This window comes from Colletotrichum truncatum, assembly GCF_014235925.2.
Source record: "Colletotrichum truncatum strain CMES1059 chromosome Unknown Contig_0008, whole genome shotgun sequence".
In the NCBI taxonomy this organism is placed as follows: domain Eukaryota; kingdom Fungi; phylum Ascomycota; class Sordariomycetes; order Glomerellales; family Glomerellaceae; genus Colletotrichum; species Colletotrichum truncatum.
This window is the reverse complement of record NW_027222405.1, coordinates 1,404,993-1,427,369: the sequence shown is the minus strand read 5'-3', so window position 1 is coordinate 1,427,369 and position 22,377 is coordinate 1,404,993. Positions and strand designations below refer to the sequence as shown.

Below are 22,377 nucleotides of genomic sequence, written 5' to 3'. Positions count from 1 at the left end.
AGGATTAAGGCGACGGGTTACATCAAGGCAAAATCGGCATCGAACTTCGTAACCAACCGGCTTATACCGGTGCATGTTTGCCGGTTGGGTGTCTGTTGTTGATGCGGGGAACGGTCGGAAGAGGGGTTGCTACGGTTTTCCTTGGGTTAGCCGCAAGCCGTCCTCGCTGGCTATCATACGACGAAAATCACATGAAACATTAATACTATCGTGTTAATTTTTGGTAGATACACTTCTATTGCGAATTATCTTCAAAGATACGTTGCGTTCAAAGTTCTCAACATGTGCGGGCACACTGGCTTTTGCGAGCATGAGCCATCGTCCATAGAGGCGCAACCATACCCGTTGAGGGCATCAGCGCCCGTCGGCAAGAGAGTAAACAAGTTGTACAGAGACGGCATTGCCAACTTTTACTCTCAGGGGCAATGGGAGAAGGTTAATCTGCTCTCGTATGTTCCTTTCGTGAAACCAGTTTTCAAACGAAACCACTGACAAGCTGTTGAAGCATGTCGCATTTGGCGAGGTGCTCCGGACCACCAAATGTGCGGTTGAGTGTCTGGGACTGCCCGGGAACAAGCCGTCCATCTTTTGAGGAAGCCATCAGCCAGTTAAATGGCTATCGTGAGACTCAAATTGGGCAGTCCTTCGGTCCGTCGTGGACAACTCATTGGTTCAAAGTCGACATGAGTATCCCCGAAGAGATGCGCCAGATGGCCCACTTAGAGCTTCATTGGGATTGCAATAATGAGGCTACTGTCTGGTCTATGAAAGGCGAACCTCTCCAGGGGCTCACAGGTCGTGGTGAACGTATCGAGTGGATCATCCCAGAAACATTCAACGACGGCAATGAACATACCATCTTTGTGGAGATGGCCTGCAACGGCATGTTTGGAAACGCAGCAGGCGACCCGATCTTCAAAAACAACGCCAATGGCGACGCGATTCAGCCACCTGACCCAGAGAAGTATTTTGTTCTTTCAAAAGCAGAGATCGTGGCAGTGGACTTGGAAGCTCGCAAGTTGCATACAGACATACAAGTGATTCACCAGGCAGCGCAAGAGTTTCCCGAGGATTCCTGGGAACAACATGAAGCTCTGAACATTGCCACTAAAATCATCAACACGTTCGACATTGACGATCGGACGTCTGTTCTACGAAGTCGAAAGATTGCCGAAGAGTATCTGGGCCCTAATGTTAACTCGGAGAAAGTGTTCTCTGTGCAAGGCGAAAAGGGACCTAGCGTAATTGCCATCGGACACTGCCATATTGACACTTGCTGGTTGTGGCCATGGGAAGAAACTAAGCGCAAGGTTGTCCGTTCTTGGTCTAATCAGTGTGATTTGATGGATCGGTACCCCGAGCTCAAGTTCGCTTGCTCGCAAGCTCAGCAGGTATGTAAAGATCGCTTTTCATATCTGGTTCAAGCTTGTGGTTCTGGATGCAAAAGTCCTTTTCTAACCGCAATTTGCCCGAACAGTTCAAATGGTTAAAGGAAGGCTACCCTTATGCTTGGGAAAGAGTAAAAGCCAAAGTTAGCGAAGGTCAATTTCTTCCCATTGGCGGTTGCTGGGTAGAACATGACACCAACATGCCTGGAGGCGAATCTCTCGTGCGTCAATTTCTTTACGGTCAAAGATTCTTCGAAAGCAACTTTGGCTTTCGTTCAAAAAGCTGTTGGCTGCCAGATACATTTGGTCAGTCTAGCCAGATCCCTCAGCTTTGTCGACAAGCGGGCATGAACCGTTTCCTTACGCAGAAGATATGTTTCAACAACATGAACGAGTTTCCGCATACAACATTCAACTGGTAAGCTACATTGTTATCATTCACTTGGCTTTCAGCAACTGACCTCATTTATAATAGGGTTGCTCTGGATGGAAGTCAAGTTATCTGTCATATGCCACCTGCGAAGACCTACTGTGCTGATGCCAACTTCGGAGACATAAAGCGAAGTATGACCCAGCATAAGTCGCTTGATCAAGACCACACTTCTTTACTTGCGGTAAGCATGCTTCATGCCATAATCCTGACTATTATCTCATGCTAATCACTCTCGCAGTTTGGAAAGGGTGATGGTGGTGGTGGCCCTACCTGGCAACAGATTGAGAGGCTCCGCCGACTAAGAGGTCTTGCTGATACGACTGGGCTGCTGCCCCGCGTTCATCTTGGTAGTACTCCCGACGACTTTTTTGACAAGCTAGAACCGAAAGCACGCACGCTCGCAACCTGGCATGGCGAGCTTTACTTTGAACTTCATCGCGGCACTTACACAACTCAAGCGCAAACGAAGCTCAACAACAGACGAGCAGAATTCCTTCTAAGAGACATTGAGTTTCTAGCCACAATCGCTTCACTCGAAAATGAATCATATAGGTATCCAAAGAAGGAGCTCGATGAGATGTGGGAGGGCGTCCTTCTCTGCCAATTCCACGACTGTCTTCCGGGAACCGCCATTGGCATGTGTTACAACGATTCAGACAAGGTACGTCGATGATCCATTTTCTAATCATTCTTTTTGCTTCCTGAGGTTGACACAAAGTCTCAGATTTATCAAAGTGTCTACCGAATGCACAACACTCTTCTTCGAGATGTCTACAGAGTCCTTCGAGTCTATGAAATAGGCCAGGAGCCGTTCGCAGATGACATTCAAGTTGCATTAAACACGTTGGGTTGGCCCCGTACAGAAATCCTTACACCCCGCGAGGGAGCTTCAGTCATTGCTGGAGGCACCGGAAACGCCCTCCTAGTGCGTGGAAACTCTGCTGCTTCTACCACGAAGCCTGTCACCATTGAGGAAGTATCAAAAGGTGTTTTCAAGTTGAAAAACAACCGGTTCACTGTGACAGTCGAAAGAGGTTGCATCACCTCGCTGTACGACCGTCGAGCCAGGCGTGAAGTTCTTTCCGGCAAGGCAAATCAGTATGTCATATTTGATGACAAGCCTATTTACTGGCAAGCCTGGGACGTTGAAGTGTTCCATCTCGAAACTCGAAAGGAGCTTTATGGCTCGGAGTCAACAATTTTAGAGGACACGCCGTTAAGGGTTAGTGTTCAGACAAAGACAAAAATCAGCGACGTAAGCTCGATCAAGACGACCATCAGTTTAGTTGCCTCACTGGAAGATGACGAAAACCAATCATATGTGGATATCCAGGCCGAGGTTGACTGGCACGAAACGATGAAGTTCCTCAAGGTTGAGTTCCCTGTTGATATCCGCCATCACGAAGCTTCCTATGAGACTCAGTATGGTGTCATCCGTCGGCCAACCCACTATAATACTTCGTAAGTGTTTTTATTTGTGCAAGCCGTTCTGAGCAGTATTTCCTGACAAATTGACGTTAAGCTGGGATATGGCCAAATTCGAAGTCTGTAGTCACAAGTTCGCCGACTTATCCGAATATGGGTACGGCGTATCCATCCTGAACGACAGTAAATATGGTTTTGCCACTGTCGGCAACACCATGAGGCTATCTCTGCTCCGCTCGGCCAAGGCCCCTGATGACCAGGCCGACATGGGCAAGCACACTATCCGATGGGCCATCCTACCTCATCAAGGATCTCTTGGTCCAGACACAGTGAGGGCAGCCTTCAACTTCAACAACCCCCTCAAACTCGTATCAATATCCCAGGGCTCGCCATTGCTAGATGCACCAATCACGTTGAATGGGGATAGGAACCTTGTTCTTGATACCATTAAACGCGGTGAAGACGACGACGGGGTTAGCCTTGGAGAATTGCCTGTATCATCCAGCAAAAGCGTCATCATTCGCATTTACGAGAGTCTCGGTGGCCGCGGCCTGGGAACAGTTGAAACAAGATGGAAGCTGAAAAGGGTCAACAAAACCAATTTGCTGGAAGACGATGGAGAAGAAGTTCCTTTGGCTGGTGGTAGGTTTGAGGTTGACCTTGGGCCGTTCCAGCTGCAGACTTATAGGCTCGTGTTGGCCTAGTGATTCAATTAGCGTGGATCGGCCAGGCAAGGGCTTTGATCTTCTAGAATGAAGCCTGAAGGCACAGCGCCGACTCAATTGGTAGATAAACTAAGAATTGGGCGTCGAAGTGGAAGTTTTAGGTGGAAGACGTGCGTGACAATTGCCTCAGGCGTAACGTCTCCAAACTGTTCTAAGGCAAGCTAGAGAGAAAACTCAGTGCACATCCAAAGAATGTCTTTTTCTCTCTCTTATACTCGAAAAACGCATTGGCAACCGAGATATGTTGAACTCTATCTATATACAACCAAATGAATCCGTCATCTAGCCTCAATCAAAATTCAACCTCTCTAGTGTAGATCTACCATGTTTAAAGAAGTTAAAATTCCGTGCTTTCATGGTTTTAATTTACAGAAATAGCAGTATCATTTCAGTAACGGTTCATTCCGCCATTGTCCTTCACTACATCATACCGTACCTATGCACGTCTCTTGTGAAGCCAGTTCGTCCCAATCCTGGGTCCTAGTCGCCTGCAAATAGCTTCACTTGTTCCAGAGGCTGCCCCCTGTGACACCGCAGAAACGACGCCACCTCATAAGCATCTTCAAAGTTGGGCGAAAGCTGTGCTAACTATTCCTCTGTGATTTGAGATGACTTGGCCCTTCAGACCTTATCTAAGAAGTGTAAATGGAATGCAGATAGTACAGCTAGATCACAGCCGTCAATCTTAGGACTTTCGATAGCCAGAAATCGCAACCCGGGTCGCCGAGGGGAAGTAATAGGTGCAAGTAAGTCAGGCTAACAGTTTCTCACGTAAGTCTTAGTGGCAGACAAATCTCGAATTCGACAAAAGCCGATCACCCCAAGCTGAGAAGGACTTAATCTTCTTTCCTGGATCCAGAGGTATGCTCAAACGCTCAGAAATGCCGATGCAGCCCAAGAGCGCGAATCTCAGGCCACATGTCATGGTTCCTTTGCGTGTCTTGAGAAGCAGATGAACACTGGTATGGTTCTGGGCCTTCTCTCAGTTTCCAAGAGTCCCTCTTCTTATGGAAGTGTAACATGAACCTGTAAGGAGCATTTTATTGCGGATATACTCTTCTTAATACACCTTTCATTGACAAGATTAGTCAAAGGCTAAGCAATTTTATCTTGAAGGTTATAGGCAGCCACAGTCGAACAGTGTATGGCAGATGAGAACGCAAGTCTAGTTCGTAACGATTCCTTCAGTTTTATTGAATACGCAACGTGGCGCTGTGAACATGCGCTGCGCCGCATCTCGGCGCCACCGTCTCAAGAGTCTTCGACTTTGGAGCTAAGGTGATCACGTGTTTTTACGCATTTTACCTGGCAGTAATATACCTCTAAGATAAGACAGCTTTGCTGTGTCGTGAGTCGGCCGTGAAAATGCTGATAAACCCCCCCCCCCCCGTACGCCATTGCCTTATCCGCAAAAAAAAGATGTAGAGCCCCATGCCTATCTCATTCGAAGGAGATGAACATCCCAGCCGTCAGCCCTCGATCATGGAACTTGCCTAGGCATAGTACGGTTTTCTCCCATAAACACAATATCTAGAAAGAAGAAGTCAGTCTTGGGTTGCCTGCCTACCAAAAAAGAAAGTCTTGTTTTGAGAAACAAGTCCGGCAACCTACACGTTGAAATATGCGTGAACAGATGTGTCCAGCAGTTCTTCCTTCACCTCTTCGCAGAACTCTTGAACCTCTTCCTTACTCCAGCCCAGGACGCGTGTGAATAACGCAAGCGTGGAAACTTCGAGGCCCGCTATGGCTGCCGCCTGCGACCACCATCCCATCTCTCTCAACCTCTTGTTGGCCGGCCAAGGGCTGACGGGCCAGATCTTCTTGTGCTCGACAACGTCTTCAAATCCGGCCTCTTCTAGAAGCTGCTTGAACCTCGACGGCGTGTCGATGGGCCGGCCGATCCTGTTTGTGCCTTCTACTAGTAACGAAGACCACCTTGCAATGGCGCTGTGCTCCGGCATGCTGTCGTCCGGGCATTGTATGGGGAAGGCGTTGTCTTGTAGCTCGATATAACCTCCAGGTTCAAGATGCCTTGCACAGAACGTTAGCATGAAGCCGGGGGGGGGAACAGTCTTGGTTTTCTGTGGGGATGAATTACTCGAACGCTTGAGCAAGCAACTTTTCCCAACTTTCGAAGCATGAGTTCATGTGTCGCACGAAGATGAAATCGAACGGGATAGTCCATCTCCAATCTTTATCTGCGTCTTCGATTTCAAAGATGCAATTTGGCGGGACGCTGTTCACCCTTTAGCATTGACAGAATCGACTTAAAGACGAGGGAGACTCACTAGTCAGGTTGGATCGGACTCAGGTCAATGCCTGTGACCTTTGTCATGTTAGTACTTTGTTGGAGAGGGGAAGAGTCGGTAGGCCATCGAACCGTTGCTTCGGGATGGAGATCCGCTGCAGCATTGTTAGCTGTTGGAAGAAACGGCTCGGCTTCCAGCTAGGTTGCTCACCAAACTCTATCGCCCAGAGACCAGTGCCCGTTCCTATATCAAGCACTCGCTTTGCGTTTTCCTGCATCGGGCTCATGCAAAGTTGGTCGCGCCATGTTGACAGCCACACTTGGTGTTGCAGATCTAGGATCGTATTAAAACCAAGGGCTTCCAAGAACATCGGGAAGCGATCTTACATAATCGGTCTTGTTCCACCTGTTGGTGAGTTAGTCAGAAGAGATCCCGTGTACGTGACTTTTGAAAGGGAAGTCCTACAGCGTCGTTGGGGAGAATGTATTCTTTAGGTTTCACCGAGGTTAGCCGGCTGGTTTAGAAGAGGCCTCTATTCTACACTCACTTCCTTCGCTTAGCCTGTGATATGTGCGTCCATTCTCCTTTGGGTAATCACGGATGCTTGATCGCACAGATATCAAAGATGGAGCTAGAGTCTCTTCGAAAGACTAAGCAAAAGAAAGCATTAGCTACTGGACATCAAGTCATCAAGAGATAAATGAAATCCACCTCATCATCAATGGAAATGCGATCGAAATCGTCATTGCCCTCACGTCGGCTGGTGTGCTACAGGTAACCTGTCAGTTGGGAATGGCGGCACAGGCGGTGAGACAGTAAGCTTTTCGGGGGGATGGGATGTGTATGTGTCTGTGTGTGTGTGTGGTGGGCAAATGCCTGAGGTGGCCATACTCACGTCTTCTGCGTTTCTCGAATCAGACATCTTACCGGCAGGATGGTTCGCAAAGTCGTCCAGACCGAATAAAGAATCCGAGAGGGCAGATTGCGGTACCAACAGAACGGGTCACAACGAAATGTGAAAGGGGGGGAAAAAAAGGCTGAGGAGCTTCGTTTTTTTTTTTGGCTTCCCTGACAGGATTTGGGGATGCTCCTGTGCCCGGGCCTTTGCCCCCCCCCCCTTGCCCAAGCGGCCCCACTTAAAGGCGACGTTGGTTATGCGGCCGTTAGGTGTCTGTATGTAATTGGACTGCGCCGTATGCGTGGTCTTACTTGTGCATCTTCACCATGCTCCCCGGTCACTGGAAAATTGGGTGAAGAGTGCGCCATAAGCATCGCTTAGCGCAGTAGAACGACGCTGAATGGAGAGGGGAACACAGAGATAAGAACCTGTCATTGGGCGCTTTGCAAGGGGTTTCCCCTCATGGCCCCGGACCCTGCACGGGTTTGTGAAGTTCCCCATCTCCGAGATCCCGGTACGCGGCCACCTTCAAGCCAACATGATTGGGGAATGTGACCGTAGCCCATGTTCTTCGCCATGTCCTTTTGTAAATTAGCCGCCTTGGGGATAAATGAGAGAACGTAGTGGCGCGTTTCTTGAGATAAAAGTGCAGATTGAATATTGATTTTTTCATATATTTTAACAACAACCATGCGCCTAACTGCAGTTGACTACCTGAATTACCCCTGTCGACCCAGCCAAATAATAACGGAAGGTAAAAAAATCCCAGGCCACCTGTCGTCTGAATAACGGCCGACTTCGGCTGCTGGTGGACGTCGAAAAAGCGGCCAAAACGGCCTTTATCTCACAACAGGGAATCACATGAAGACGGTACATCTTAGGGTACCAACAGACTTACCCATCAGTTTGCAGATGTAAGAACAGTCTCCCAATTCGCGTAGTGAGTCACGTAAAGTATGGCACGTTGTGGTTAATCGATTTCTTCGAGACTGATCAAAACAGACCATCAAGGTATCATATCGACTGCCATAAAACAACAGGTACATATCTCGTGGGGGTGCTAACCAATTCTAATCTGATAAAGAGCATTTTGTGGTTATTATTCAGAAAATTTGGGCTCTACAATGCATGGTAGTCAAGAGGATATCCATGAGACTAGGCCCCCAAAATCTCTGAGCTTCCATCCATCAGAACTTCAAGATATTAGCTTGCCACGTTGTTCGAGATCGCATTCTATTGATTAAGGTACACATTTGAGGTCTCGAGAGAATCGTAGAGTTTCGCACTAGGGGGTATGTCAAATGACAAGTCTTGCTATTTCTAAACAGTGTTGTGGTGTCACTTGTCGAATACCATGCCTATCTCCATGCTCAGTGCTTGTCTTCAGCTCCGGATGCCCATACTGACTGCCATACCATGGCGTCGGGTTTCATGCAACCCTTCCTCAGCTTATCAGCCGAATCTGTGAAGGGTCGGATGCCGCCTACAGGGTTGCAGTGGCAGCCGCACACCAGCCTCCAGCACGTATCAAAAACAGAGGTGATCCCATTGAGCTAAACACGCAAAAGGATACGTGACAACAAGTCGTCCCTTTTTTGCTTGGCTACATTTAAGTAGTGATAATGACACAGCTATCAACCGGACATGGCCCGTAACAGAATCCTACCAGTGAGTGCGACTAGACAACCATGACGTTTTCAACCATAGACGCATCCAATTTTCTCTGCATAGTTATAACAGAGATGCCAAATTTAACAACAGATTGCGCTGTTGGTGTTTAATTGGCGGACTCTTGCATACTACACGCTAAAGAAAGCTACACTCAATGTGACGCCTTGGTGCCTTTCAGACCATGTCTAATCGGCACAGCCATGCCCGTCCTCAAACACCTTACACCACGAGTTTGACAGGGCAGTCATCGTAGCGTTCTCAGTCATCGTTACAGCCGGCTGGGGAACACTGCGATGACCTTAACCTTCAGCCAATTTACGGATTACCTGGCCCATTCGTTGTCCTGGCGTAGTGACTGGTATCTGCTTTTTGATCCTGACATTGCGATGTTCTCGATATCGTAAGCCACATGACCACTACCGACTTGCTCAAGAACAAGCTTCTCGATTTAACACTCTTCTTTAAGCGATATTGGACACTTCAATGTCGGCTTATACCATGTCCTAAATATTTAAAGCAGTCAGTGTCTTTGCCTTCCATGACAACTTCATTCCAAGTAGGAAACGGCAATAGTCTCTCACCAGGCTGCCAGCAAGCACGCTTTGCAGCGCCCTCCGTTTCTATTTCTTTATCCACGTGTCAACCACCTTAAAGTCCGTCTTTTGAGACAAATCAAATGGGTCGCTGATGGAATCATCCAACGGGTTAGAGAGCCAAGAAAGGTAGACTAGAGTGAGTGAATGGTAGTTGGGGTGAGAAACAGAATATAGAACGGGTATAATCATGTCAGATGGATGGTTCTTTTAATAAATTACCATTCGAGCAAACGGCTCCCCTGGTGCTTCCCGATTGGGGCGTTAAATATGTCTAACTAGAAACACCTCGACACTGTACGGAATTACTATTAGAAAGCGGCGCCGTCCACAGTAGCTAGGCGGTACAGCTACCGGACTCGACGACTCTGATAGCCATTTACACAAGAGATGAACACAAGCTGAAATTGAAACATTGCTGCTGATGGCTATGGTCTGAAAAGTAGAGCACGGCACTAAACTTTGGCGCGCAATGCTTGTGAGCAAAAGTTGAAATGGCAAAAGAAACTCCTCGACGGGGAATTGAACCCCGGTCCCCGGCGTGACAAGCCGATATCCTCACCACTAGACTATCGAGGATTTTACTGCTATGAGTTGTGATGGTGTTCCGGCCCGCAATCATGACTCATCCAGTATGGGGCGGGCAGGACCGTCATGATGTGGATTTAGGGTTAAGTGTAGTTTGCAGAGTGGGCCCAGAAGCTCTATGGGCTTAGGATGACAGGCGCATGGACAATGAGAACAGTCGAGGTGGCGTTGAGAATGTCCTTCATACATGTTTCCGAGGGATAGAATCATGTCGTGGTAGATAGTGATGCTTTGAAGGAGGCGTTAACGTGTCTGTATTACTACGGGGGCTTCCTGTGACTCTGCCCTAAGTCTCTTAGTTAAACTTGTAAAACATCAAGTGGCAAGTGTCCATCCAAGAGAAAGACTGAAAGAGTAACGGGGTATTGGGAGATGAGGATAGCAAGTATTACGGCATCATCTTCTGCAGCGTTCACGTTAGGCAAGTGAGAACTAACTTGACACTATGTATATCCTCCACCATGCTGCTCTATATACATCACTTTGCCACCAGTCTACTTTGGGCAATAAACGCGCCAACTGGCTTTTCTTAGACCTTGCTCCGCGCTTCTTTTGCCGCTACTGCGTGGTAGTTGATGAAGGTGCCAGCCAGGGATTTAGCCTCAAGTAAGGGAGGGCCCCAAAAAATTTATCTTCATGCCACAAACTATTTTTCATGTTCTAATGAATGTCTAAATTCTTCGGCATATCCCCACGGCGTGTTTGATTGACTGGAGGTGATAGCTCGGCAATCTGGAGTTCAATTTACTTCAGTGAGTCACTTGTTGAAAGGCAGTTAGACTGTCCGACACATCCGACATGTGCGACAGGAATCCTCCGTAACACCGCGTGGCATGTTCATTGAGCACCCAGGATGGGGAACTATGAATGCTTTCTGGAAAGTAATTAGTGGCGCTTCGGTACGAAAATCTTGATCTTGCATACGTGGGTGGCAGTAATCCGGAGGCTGCGATATCTGATTTGAACAGCAAGCCATATGATTTGTTTTATAGTTACATACGAATCGCTCGTACATAGGGTTCAACTGTTTACAGAGTTTGCGTTTGACGTTTATACATGCCGTAGGAACGCGAGCGTTTACGCAAATGTTAATGCGTCGGTGCTAGACCTTATCCTAGGAAAAACCTTCTGTCGCCCAACCGGGTTCGTTTGACAGCTCGGAAGGATATTCACGAAGGAGCAAGAACCATTCCACAAAAGCTCCGTACGGGGCAGTGCTCCCATCAATTAAACCTCAAGGCCCTCATTTTAATGCCATCTCAAAGGACCCATGACCAGCAAAAGTAGACAGATTCCTAAACCTACACCTACTAGCCGTAACTTCACGCCTACCAATCCCAAGCCGTTCTTTCCGTCCGTTTCTATGCATTGGAGAGGTGGAGAGAACCCTATATTTTCTTACTCCCGGGAAACGGCTGAACCATGCGCAAATCCTTCCACCACCAGCCCTGCAGTAAGCGCCCGTCAGCAAGGGTAGCACGCGAGAGATCGAGATTCACGGAGGTCAGTTACTAAGACGAGGAATCCTTTACTCAAAAAGTATCATACGATAACTAAATAATGGGTCGTTACAAAAGCATGAGACAACCAGCCAAGCCAAACTTTGCGTCTTGTGAATCCGCTGGAAGGTTCCCTCTCCGGAGCAAATTCTCCGAAACATCACGTGGGGCCGCGGCCCCGCTTTACCCGGTGAGGACAATACGGATACGGATGCGGCATCACGGTTTCCAACCTCCGGACCCTCACCCTACATGGAACCAACTGGACGAGTTGCGACAGCGGTATGCAATGGACGATATAACGTTCCATAAGATGTGGTCTTGGCGGGCCCAGTCTCTTTTCCCAAGACGGAATGTGACTCCTGCCAGCCTTCCTCCAACCACGAAGCCAATCTCATTTATGCCCCCACCATCACACCTGTCAACGTGATTCAACACCGCTCCCACGCACGTAATACAATATTACTTCACCCCGCATGAGAGCTTTAGGAACTACCGTGAACACACCCCTGCTAGTAGTCCAAGCGGACTTAAACCTGCTCTAGTGACGGCGTGAACCGAGCTCTAGTACACATCCTCAGTAGCCGCGAGAGCGTGTCTTTGGAACTACAGGTGATGGGACAAAGAGGCTAGTAATGCACTCTGATCGCATGCCTAAGGGTCTCTCATTCGTGTAATGTGACATTGGAATGAAATACTGCCTGCCATGTTTTCATACCCTACCGAGTGCAGCAACAAGATGCGCATGGCCGCCGTGATGGCAAGAGATCATGTTGCTGTTGAGACGCAGACGTGCCAGCTTGGCGACGGATTGCCGTTCTTCACTTACACGCCCCTCCCAACCCCCCCTCCGTCGTCATTGTCCCCACGACGACCTCAGACAAACGACCAAAAAATCCAGATCCAGCCATCAAAAAATAGATGGACAGGGGCCAAGTCAAGGTCGTGGATCGAGAAACAGGGCCTATTTGGGCGGTCAATCGTGCAGACAGTTTCATCATTGTACATTGGTGCCGCATGCCATCCCGTCGACGGCGCTCTAGACCCCGAGCCATCATCTCGCAACCCTCCAATCCCGCCCCCGGTCGTCTCGGCGGGTAATGTTAGCGTTCCTCCCTTTTGGGATTAAAGGTCCGCGTAGCCGGCTCGAGTATTTTCTGGCTAACGACAAGTGAAGCCTTTTTTCCGTGATATCGTGAGTTGAATAGGGTAGGTGTAAATGGAGGGGGGGGTCCCTTGAGACCCTTAGGGACCCCGAAGGGTCTGCTGAGCGAGAGACACGGCAGACGCAGCGAGGGGCCTTTTTTTTTTTTTTTTTTTCCTTCTCTTCCCCTGTTTCTCCGGCAGTCGGATATTGCTATACCGAGGGATTGGGCAACAGTTGGCAAAGCGCGTCTAGCGTCTACCTGGGTAGGGTTGACGACAGGGCAGCTCTGAGGCGGCGTTGGGTGAGGTTATTGCCACCCCCTTGAGGGAAGAGACATACACTGGGAGGAAGGAAGGCACTTGCGGTCTAGCAACGTTTCTTATCCTTATTGCGTTACTATATTACATGCCGTAAAGATACCGTCATCAGACAGTTGAGCTTGTCGGAGCAATTCACACGATAGTTCGTCCGTTGGCCGGGAGGGAAAGTCCGGGAATGCGTTATCTCGCCTGGAGAATAATGACATGACAGACAGGTGATGTGAGAATGTGATGGATTAGCTTAGGAAGCCTCAGCCGTCCGTATGCTGATTGGAAAGGCAACAGTCGGCCGTGCAAAGAAAGCAGCATGGTGGTTTTGAGATACCCAGGGCTATTCCGTCCGTCATGGTCTGTCATGACCAGCTCAAGCAGGGGAATGGCACCATATCAAACGGTAAATCGCAAACCGGCTCAACTCTGAGGACACCTACGGCATGCCGGGGGGAACAAAAAAAACCAGGTTTTGCGATTCGGTTGGACTGCCAACGAACGACGCTTACGGCAACTAACCGGCACAAACCTACTACTGCTCCACGCCCGAGACCCCATTAATAGGTAATATGGCAGAGGAAATATGCAAACCAAGAGAGCCGCTGGGCAGACAGTCCAGTACCAGTAGACCTTCCTTGATTACAGCGAATGCGGAGAACGTAGCAGCGTCGACTGGCTGTCGAGGTGCCCCAATTGCTATAAACACGATAACCTACTCCCCGGATCCCAGCCAGGTTCGGCGGCAATGGTCTAGAACTCGATGAGGTTGCATTTTCGCGCAGTCCCCATCAGCAATAAGACCTCCTTGGGCATCGATCAGCATGGCTGAACCCCAGTGTATAAAAAAATGTTCACTACGGCTTGATCGAGTACGTTTCCCCCGAGCGCCCCTCTCCCTGCAAGGATCCTACGGTGAGCGGGCTGACCGAGTCGGATTGGGACAGGATCGGCGATGTCAACTGGAGCAAGGCCACAATTGCTGGGGAACGCATTGGGGAACAGGGAGGCGAATAGATAAAAAAAGGGAAAAAAAAAAAAAAAAAAGGCATCTTCGATCGCCCAAAAGTCCCCAGTACCAGGCACAGCCAGTTGAAGGATCCTCAGATGAAGGACACGCAAACAGTGAATAAGAAAGAGTGGTCCCGTACCCAGTCGGAGAAAGACCCGATTAGAAAATGGCAATAATCACACCCTGGAAGAGGCGATCTCGTCGGAGATGGAGTCCTTTCCACTAATAAGGACGGCAGATAGTATGATCAAAAAGAGTCGTGAGGCGAAAAACCGGAAAACCGGACGACGGCGCATGGCTCATCAAAACACACCAGACGGTGAGTCGTTGAAAGGGAGCCATTGGTTGAGGATAGTTGCGCCATGCCGGCGCCGGCAGCCAATGGAAGGGCCACTAGAATCGAATGTACTAACATCTGGGTGATGGACAACATGGATCGCGATCGTAGTGTAGCCGAGTCGCTGTCAAGTGCACAAACTGGTGTGTTTGTTCCATGGCGAAACGGGACAAGATTGTCGCAACAGGGGATGATGGAGTCGTGAACTAACACAAGGCGGACAGCATAAAAAAAAAAAAAAGAAAATAGGAAGAATAGACACGAATCAAAATAGGGTATAAGAATGAAGGAGGGCCGAATTACAGGGCGGGCCGAGGTGGAAAACCCTGCTTCTGCAAAGCAAGGGCGTGGGAGAGAAAGAAAACCTTCGCCAATGGGAAAGATGGATAATTGTTGAAAGGCCATCGATCGAGATGGATGAAAGAGAAGAAACACTGGAAACATTGGCATATCATCGAGATCCATGAAGAATCGTCGACAAGGAATCCAGCGATAACGCGCTAGCGAGACACAAGAGTACAATAGCACAGGATACGCCCATTAGCGTTTCGATCGTGTTTCGTTTCGATGACGGACGTGGAGTGGCGTGGTTGGCTGCGGGGAGCTATGCGAGAGGCGCAAAAGTAAGGATGAAGTCTTGAACGTGGCTCAACACTCTCAAACTTTATAGCGGTTTATCGCATTGGGCAATGTCGATGTTGATGGCTGATTGGAACATGAGAAAACTGGAAAGAAAAAAAAAAAAAGGACAAAAAAAAGAAATAAGCAAAAGAAAACGAGTATCCGGCCTACCCCATTAAGCAGTCAGCCCCGCGAACGAAAATCTGTAAACTGTACGAATGCTACACCCGTGTCCCATCAAAGGACTTGTCTCGGGGAAACAGACTTTGACAAGGCGCAGACGGCCATGAACTCTAGCTAGAGAGTAGGACCCTTGGCACATCTTCATGGCCGCTTGAGTGTGGTGTTGTACTGCATAGCGGCAACAACGAACCAAAACTCTTGGTAGAAGGTTGTTGTGCGTGTCGAGTCAGGGATGAGTCGATATCAGACTGAACGTTGGCATTGGCGCTGTGCAACGCATTCAGCGCCATGTTTCCAAGCCTCAACTCCTTGGCATATCGTCAAACCGCCCTTGTGTGTTTCCTCTCGGAGCCAAGCCAAGTAAGTCTACCAAGAGCGAGAGGAAGACCAGACCTTGGCGGCCATCTCTGCGTCTCATCGACGGTTGGTGCGACGGTCAGCTGTCTACCACTTGGGCTGCGCACGCTGCTCGTGGATACGATGCGGATATTGTTCTAACCGTCTTAATCATGCGTGCCGCGCATTGCAAAAGTCGATCATGAGCGGTTCAGGAAGGCCATCGCCAACAATCGGTTCGATGGCTGGAACAAAAAGGAAAACAGGAAAAACCCCACAGTTACCTAGCTGCTGGGAGCGCATGGAAAAGCCGATGATCGATGGGGCGCGCACAACGGGTAAGGCTTGATACCGCCGATCGCCGCAGTGCGATTGGACTGTTCGGCCTGTGGAATTGTTCGATGCGTGCAGAGGGGAACGATGGAGGGAATACTTCAAGTCCATCATTTCCCGTCAGTCCACAACACTGTCGCAGTCTGTGGGTTTCAAAGGGTGATGATGGAAATGTACGATGTGATGCCGAACACTAGTTTATCTTAGCGGTCAATTGCGTGCTGCCCCTCAATTGACATCCCACATCGATACTAGCGACGGAGAAGAGCTTCCACTCCCCCCCTCGTGGCGAACGGGAATGGAGCTATTGCGCGGTCCGCCATTCGGGCATAGCAAAGCAAAAGAGCGAAGAGACCGAGCATATCGTTTAAGAGAGCCACTCAGCCAATAAAACCGGAAAGGGCGGACAATTGTCGTTAGCTAATTAAGGGGATGGAAATGAGAGAGAGAGGGGGTTTGTATAGCGGTCTGGGTTTCCGAGGGATAACGAGAAAAGGGCAATTGGATGGGAGAGTGAGAGAATGGGATGTTCGGTTCGCTTGCAGGATGGGAATTCTTCGTCTGATCACGATGCCTCGGAAAATTGCACGATACAGGACGGGGAACTCGATGGGCACCGAAAGTCTTACCCCTCTCTCTCTCTCTCTATTCTTTCCATTCCACTTTGCTTGGCTGCGCGCGGTAGCGTCTTTCGCGTATTCTTTAGACTAAGAGCAATATGTAGTAGCCTAGCAGTCGCTTAGATAAATGACCAATTTGACACACTCACGCGAGCTCTGACACTGATTACCTGATGGTTGAATACTGCGTTAAAATTCCCGCAAGGGTCCTTCCTAATGGAAGAGGGAGTCTGTAGACGGTGGCCGAGTTTGATCATCGATCCCCCTCGATGATTGGATATGTTATCCCAAAGCTGTGTCAGTGTTACCTCTCCGTAGAGCGCTCCGCAGGCTGGGCATGAGACGACACTAACGGGGGTCCAAGCCCAAAGCCTCCCCCGGGAGGGGTGTGGGCGTGTGGATTGCTTAATGTCTTTTGTAAACTTATGGTAGTGTTTGTTAGAAGGATGTGGAGGTACGCGGGGTTATGCCTAGAGTCCTTGTGCGGACCGAATGCGAGACTTTGGATGCGAAGGAGGATGAGGAAGTTCGGGGCCGCAGCAAAAAAAAAAAAAAAAAAAAAAAACACACACTCTACAATCTACACGGAGGAAACGGCGTCCTCGGCGCGGGCGGACTTATGGGGGAATCGGAATCTCGCCCTGAACGGGGCATCCGGGCGCGAACCTGGGGGGGGGGGGGTGGAGGGGGGAGATAAGAAGCTCGGCGCATCAGGAGATAAACATCCCAACCTTTCCGTTGTAGTACTTTGTCGTACACCATCACCCGGCAATTAATTAGTGATGACTGGGAAGAACGGGGTTGAGCAAATCAGTCCCAGACGTCCGTCTATACATACGTTTTGTATGCTGGCCGCTCATAACTGCCGCTTAGTAGAGGCGAGACAGGGTCCTGCGAACGCTGACAAGAAGCCCAGCTGTATAGCTGACGGGATGACTGTTTGATAGGCGCAGATGGTGCTATATTGGAGGGAAACATTTCGCGCAAGTCTGCAGCCTGCTCCACGGATATTCCGTTGCAGGGCCTTTTGTATGGTGTCACATCATGTCCACATCAGCAACTTGGGATTGAGGACGCTAGGCGAGCTCACACATACATTAGCAACCAGTACAGATTACAGTGTACGCGCAACAAGGGGAGGGGCTCGGCGGGCTCAGGCTGCTGCAGCCACAGCCACGGGCGCTTTTCTGGTGGTTGGAATACTGGAGATTCGGCAGGTTGCATGGCAAGGGTTTGATACGAGTACACATCAAATCTCGAGGGGGCTTGCGCGGTCTGCATGGCATTTCTGTTTGGGGTAACCCTTTTTTTTTTTTTTTTCACGTCTGCCTCCGGCGACGGGGAGAGGGGTGTTTGATTAGATGCCGATACGTGGTATCGCGCGCACTCTACTTTCTCATGTCTTTCGTTTAGATTGTGTTTGGTGAGTAACAGTCATAACGGAACGAACGGACGGACGGACGGACTGACAGATGGGCACACAGGGAGGCTTAATGGCACGAGGGCGCTTTTGAGAAGTAATTGTAAAGTAACATCGCCCGCGTGATTATTCCCGCGTCCAACACAACGATGCCATGCGAGAAGGCCGATGAAGACGCTTTTGAACGATGCCGAGTTCGCCATTTTGTTTGACACCCTCCAACGCATTCTTCCCAGAAGCAGCATCGCGCAAGTGGTGCCTAACTTTGTTAGCTCGTGCAACAGAGCTAGAGAATGCTCGGCTCCGGGGAAGTGCTCCTTCTCGATAGCATTGCGATGTGGTGGTGGTGGTGGTGGTGGAGGTCGGCTGAGCTTTTGGGGGAGGGGATGAATGGATGGCAGGACACCAAGGGAGTTGTACTCCGAACCAGACGGACCGCGGAGCACGGTGTACGCCACTGCTCCGTCTACACTGCTAGTTAGGCTCTGCCCTACGGCGGAGGCGCTGACAGACAGTTGCAGGCTAAAGAAGGGGGTTAAGAGAAGACACCAGCCAGCTAGAAATGCAGGTGGTGTGCGGAGTGCTCCGTACCATTGTGAAAAATCGGGACGGTGGGAAGATCACTCATTACGGTCATCCACTCAGGCACGCAAGCCACACACCATCAGACATTTTAGAAACGCTCCGGCTGAAGAAACGGGACCCTGAATCGAACATCGAAAAACGTGTGGAAGATCGACCCCAGGCGGAGTCACAGCGCGCAACCCAAAGATCGAGACTTTGGGGGAGTCATCAGACGCTATACCGTTTCTGTGCAGTTTTTGGTCTCTCAGTGACCCCGTCAACCATGTGGTTGACTCCGTAACAGCCGGTGTCGCCGTATAAACGTCTCATGGATCCCGAGCCACTTATTTGATCTAGGTTAATTGCATAAACGGTGGTGTGGTTGAGACAGAGCTGCAGCATGCATTTATTGGCAGGCCGCCGAGCTAAAGCAAGACTTTAAGAGGAAAGGAACGAGGAGGGTTTCGAGAAAATGAGTCAAAAAGAGACGCCGAGGCAGCACCTTTGCATTGACCAACCATCGTACATTGTGGCTTGATCTCTTTGGGGGACTTTTGTCGCAAGTTTGTATAGTGTGTATGTTGATAGACTGTGTAATCCTTACGCACGGATGGCTGGTCCCTCTGCAGTCCTTACCGGCCTTAGTGATTCGTCAGCAAACTGGCAAAGCCGCGGTCAAGTCCAACCTTAACCAAAGGTCGACAAAGACGGCGGACAAAGAAAGGAAAGCCGAGGAAGGGATGCTAGAAGAAGAGGGGGGTGAGACGTTAGAGTTTGCTGTCAGGAGATGTCCACGATGCTTTGTAAAGGGCGAAGCGGGAATTGAAAGGGGGCTCGGAGTTTGAGCGGCTTGATTGGAAATCAGCAGAATGCCATGGCGGAATGTTAGGATGGGAAACGTGAACGCTAAGAGAGGGGAAAAGGTCGAGATCGCAAATTGCCTTGTCCGAGTCCGTGGTCGTGTGACGGATGCAACTGCACGGTTTACTCTCACTTCCGATGGCTTTTGCCAATGAGGGGAGGGAAAAGTCAGTTTGCCTTTTTTTTTTTTTCGTTTTCTCCCTTCTTCTTCTTCCTGACAGGTCTGCTGACAAGAAAAGGTTCTGTTTGTCTGCCCAGGAACGCCATGGAGGTCTAGATGCTATTCAAGTTAAGCTCTTGGCCATGTTAGAGTTGCCGTTTTTAGGGTTCGAGCATGATTTTGGTGCACGCCCTCATAGTTTTTTTTTTTTTTTCTCTTTACTCTGCCCGAGTCACCTTGGCGAAATCTTATCAAACGTCGTGTTACCCTTCACGATGGATCGAATAAGTGCGTAGTATAGCCGGACCCAAGAACCCCAAGACTCGGAATGTGTGATGTTTGCCTCAAGCAGACGAGCCACCGCGTTTCCACTTACTGAGTACCCCATCACAAGTAGATTGATCTCAGCCCTATAAAAACAGCCTGTCTATTTCCATGTGTCAATGGCATGAAATGTGGGTGAGGAAATAGCATCAGAAACAAACATTTCGAAGCAGAAAATAGCATCGAAGCGAGCGCAGATTGATTGCGAAAGACAAAAAAGAAACTGGCCCATGCTCCCTCGAGGTTGCTTTCTGCCTGCTCTACCGACCTATCTTTGGTGTTGGTTATGCTCTTGGGAAAGGGCCACAGTCCTCTTGTTGGCCCGTCAGTCCCCCGGTTCGAATCTACCAGAGACAACACTGCCTGTATAGACCAAACAAATTCTCCGACCCCGGGACCCCGACGCACGACAGCGATGGGTGCCGTCGGTTCGCCGAGGGGAGCGTCTCCTCCCCGGGAAGCCGGGATATGGAGTCCATAGCACGACACCATGGGCAGCTTAGAAGACCCCGAACTGCGCAAAATAGCCCTCCATCCTACCGTTTGCATAGCCTTCGGGATGAGGGGGGGGAGGGAGGGGGGTAGGGAAGGATGCGGTAGGGTTATAGTAAGGAATATTAAGGCCTTATGGCGAGGCACATATGTGGCGCAACCCTCTATTTTATTTTGCTCGTCCGCAGCAGCACTGTCAAACCATAACTCCGTAGGGATGCTCCCAGTTTGATATCCAGCATGGGCAAAAGAGTCACACATAGTGTAGGACTGGCGCTCTAGGGGGCCGACGTTTCCTTTCACCGAAGACGTCGGGATCCCTACAACGGCAGTTTGCGGCAGCCGCCTGTAATTCTGATGTGAATGGGTGGCTGCGTGGTTCGGGCCCTCCGTTCCGTCCCAAGGCCTCCCCTCCCTCCATTTCAACGTTTTGAAGTCGTTCCCGCGCACGCAGCACGCAGTACAGTACACACACAAGTGGATGCCAGGTTGTCTGTTCCCCACGCCACGGTTTGGAAGAGAGAGAGAAAAAAAGAGTCCACCTTGGGACGTTTGGGGGCCGTGTGGTGCGTGCGGGCGCGTCCCTTGCGGCTTACGGATCCCCCTAATCTATCCTGACGAAAAGTTTCCCATCTTTCTGAGGGAGCGTATTATCACGACTGAAATAATAGTGGACGATCAATCTCAGACCGGCCGGGTCCCCCGTAATGCCCTATCGTACGCAGACAATTTCTGATCAAAGGATTGCAAAGGGCCCCAGAGCAGCGAAACGGTAGCCGCCTTTGGGGATCCGTCGACGATCCGGGGTGGTCCCCGTCTTTGGGGACTTTCTGGCTTCATCTCCTTGCGCCCTCCTTGATGCATCTCCAAAGCTCTTCTAAGCAATGTTAGAATGTGGGTGTGTGTATGCGTGTACGTGTGTATGTGCGCGTTTGTATGTCTTATCACGGATTGTGACCATTCAAAATGATTTGCTTGTGAACGTAGGCAGCTCAGCTCAGCTGATCATGCCCGGGATCCATCATTCCCACCCCAGGAACGACTGGAATTAGCCATGGTATGTATGATAAGTATTTTTGCGGCGTAGGGAAACATGAAACCTGACCTCCTTGTGCCCTTTTTTTCTGCACATGTCTCCAATTCATCAGCTTTATCATCTACCTGTGTGCTTGATCCCCTTGCTTCCCACACCATCAGGAACCCACACCCCGCGTGGGCGCCTTATGAGACGACTACATTCCACGTAGAGATGGCGGGCGCAGGCATCAATATCGCTTTTTAGTGGTAACTCAGAGTTTCTTCGATGAATGAGAATGAGCTCCGAAAACGATGAAGAAGAAGGAGGGGATGGGACGGGGAACGGGGAGCGGGTATGATTTGACAGCCGGCGCTACAGCTTCATGAACCAAGCTCCGCCGTTTTGCGTTTTCCTTGCTAAAGTGCTAGTTGGTTTCCCCCCGCGGCCTCGCGGCGGCCCCCAGTGATCCTGTAATCGAGATGCGCAATCAAGCCACTCTTTACCAGCGTCTCGGACTGATGACCTGTCTATAGTGTCTTGGGTCCCCCCCTGGGCATCGGCGATGGTTGAACCTCCCATGGGATCGACTAAATGTGGACGGACGTGGGAAACATGGGAAAAGAGGAGCAGAGTACGTCGAGAAGTCTGATTGATCATATTATTCATGTTTGGACCCTGAAAATCGTTCATGTGTATTAAAAGTCCCCAATGTCCCCCCCCCCCCTCTTCTTCCCACTCTTCATCCATATGCCGTGGTGAACGTCTTCTTTGGTGACCAACATCAAACCTTCGCCTCTAACCATCTATTCGATCCGCGACTGGCTCGTTGCTACCATTTCATCCCCACTGGCTGGAAAGAGATACCGAGAATTTGCTTGAAGCAGAGATCACAGCAAGGACAGAGTCCAGAACACCTCATCTCGCAAAACATCCCACCGAAAATACGATAGGCTCGCGCAGTGCGGAAGCGAGCAGGCCTCAGAACGAAGCGAAAGTGCAAAGAGAGCAGGCCTCAAATCCATCCGTACCCAACAAAACTCTACTCTGCCAGAGAGATTACCTTACAATTACCTACAGTCGTCTGCTGGTACTAGTAAATCCTGCACCGCCCAAGGCTAGACTACGAATATCTAGACTAAGACTCTTGGGGCCGACGCGTCGATATCTGCCCA

At 49.8% G+C, this 22,377-nt stretch overlaps 4 protein-coding genes across 4 annotated transcripts; 3 read left to right on the top strand and 1 right to left on the bottom strand.

Annotated features, from left to right (window-relative positions):
- Window positions 1-282: 282 nt before the first annotated feature.
- On the top strand, window positions 283-3,950 carry CTRU02_211881 (alpha-mannosidase; the record flags this gene model as incomplete). Its single annotated transcript, XM_036725532.1, has 7 exons — window positions 283-449; window positions 506-1,391; window positions 1,478-1,806; window positions 1,864-2,002; window positions 2,060-2,482; window positions 2,546-3,282; window positions 3,344-3,950. 7 exons carry the CDS (start codon window positions 283-285, stop codon window positions 3,948-3,950), a joined length of 3,288 nt encoding a protein of 1,095 aa, XP_036582737.1.
- Window positions 3,951-5,464: 1,514 nt separating this feature from the next.
- CTRU02_211880 (methyltransferase domain-containing protein) lies at window positions 5,465-7,142 on the bottom strand (the record flags this gene model as incomplete). Its single annotated transcript, XM_070205734.1, has 8 exons — window positions 5,465-5,501; window positions 5,583-6,002; window positions 6,070-6,207; window positions 6,260-6,297; window positions 6,352-6,374; window positions 6,431-6,553; window positions 6,768-6,870; window positions 7,116-7,142. 8 exons carry the CDS (start codon window positions 7,140-7,142, stop codon window positions 5,465-5,467), a joined length of 909 nt encoding a protein of 302 aa, XP_070060547.1.
- A 10,812-nt stretch (window positions 7,143-17,954) lies between these two features.
- Window positions 17,955-18,176, top strand: CTRU02_211879 (uncharacterized protein; the record flags this gene model as incomplete). The annotated part of the gene is made up of 1 exon (XM_070205733.1): window positions 17,955-18,176. One exon carries the CDS (start codon window positions 17,955-17,957, stop codon window positions 18,174-18,176), a length of 222 nt encoding a protein of 73 aa, XP_070060546.1.
- A 1,805-nt stretch (window positions 18,177-19,981) lies between these two features.
- On the top strand, window positions 19,982-20,176 carry CTRU02_211878 (uncharacterized protein; the record flags this gene model as incomplete). The annotated part of the gene is made up of 1 exon (XM_036725530.1): window positions 19,982-20,176. The coding sequence occupies one exon, from the start codon at window positions 19,982-19,984 to the stop codon at window positions 20,174-20,176; it is 195 nt and encodes a 64-aa protein (XP_036582735.1).
- Window positions 20,177-22,377: the final 2,201 nt, after the last annotated feature.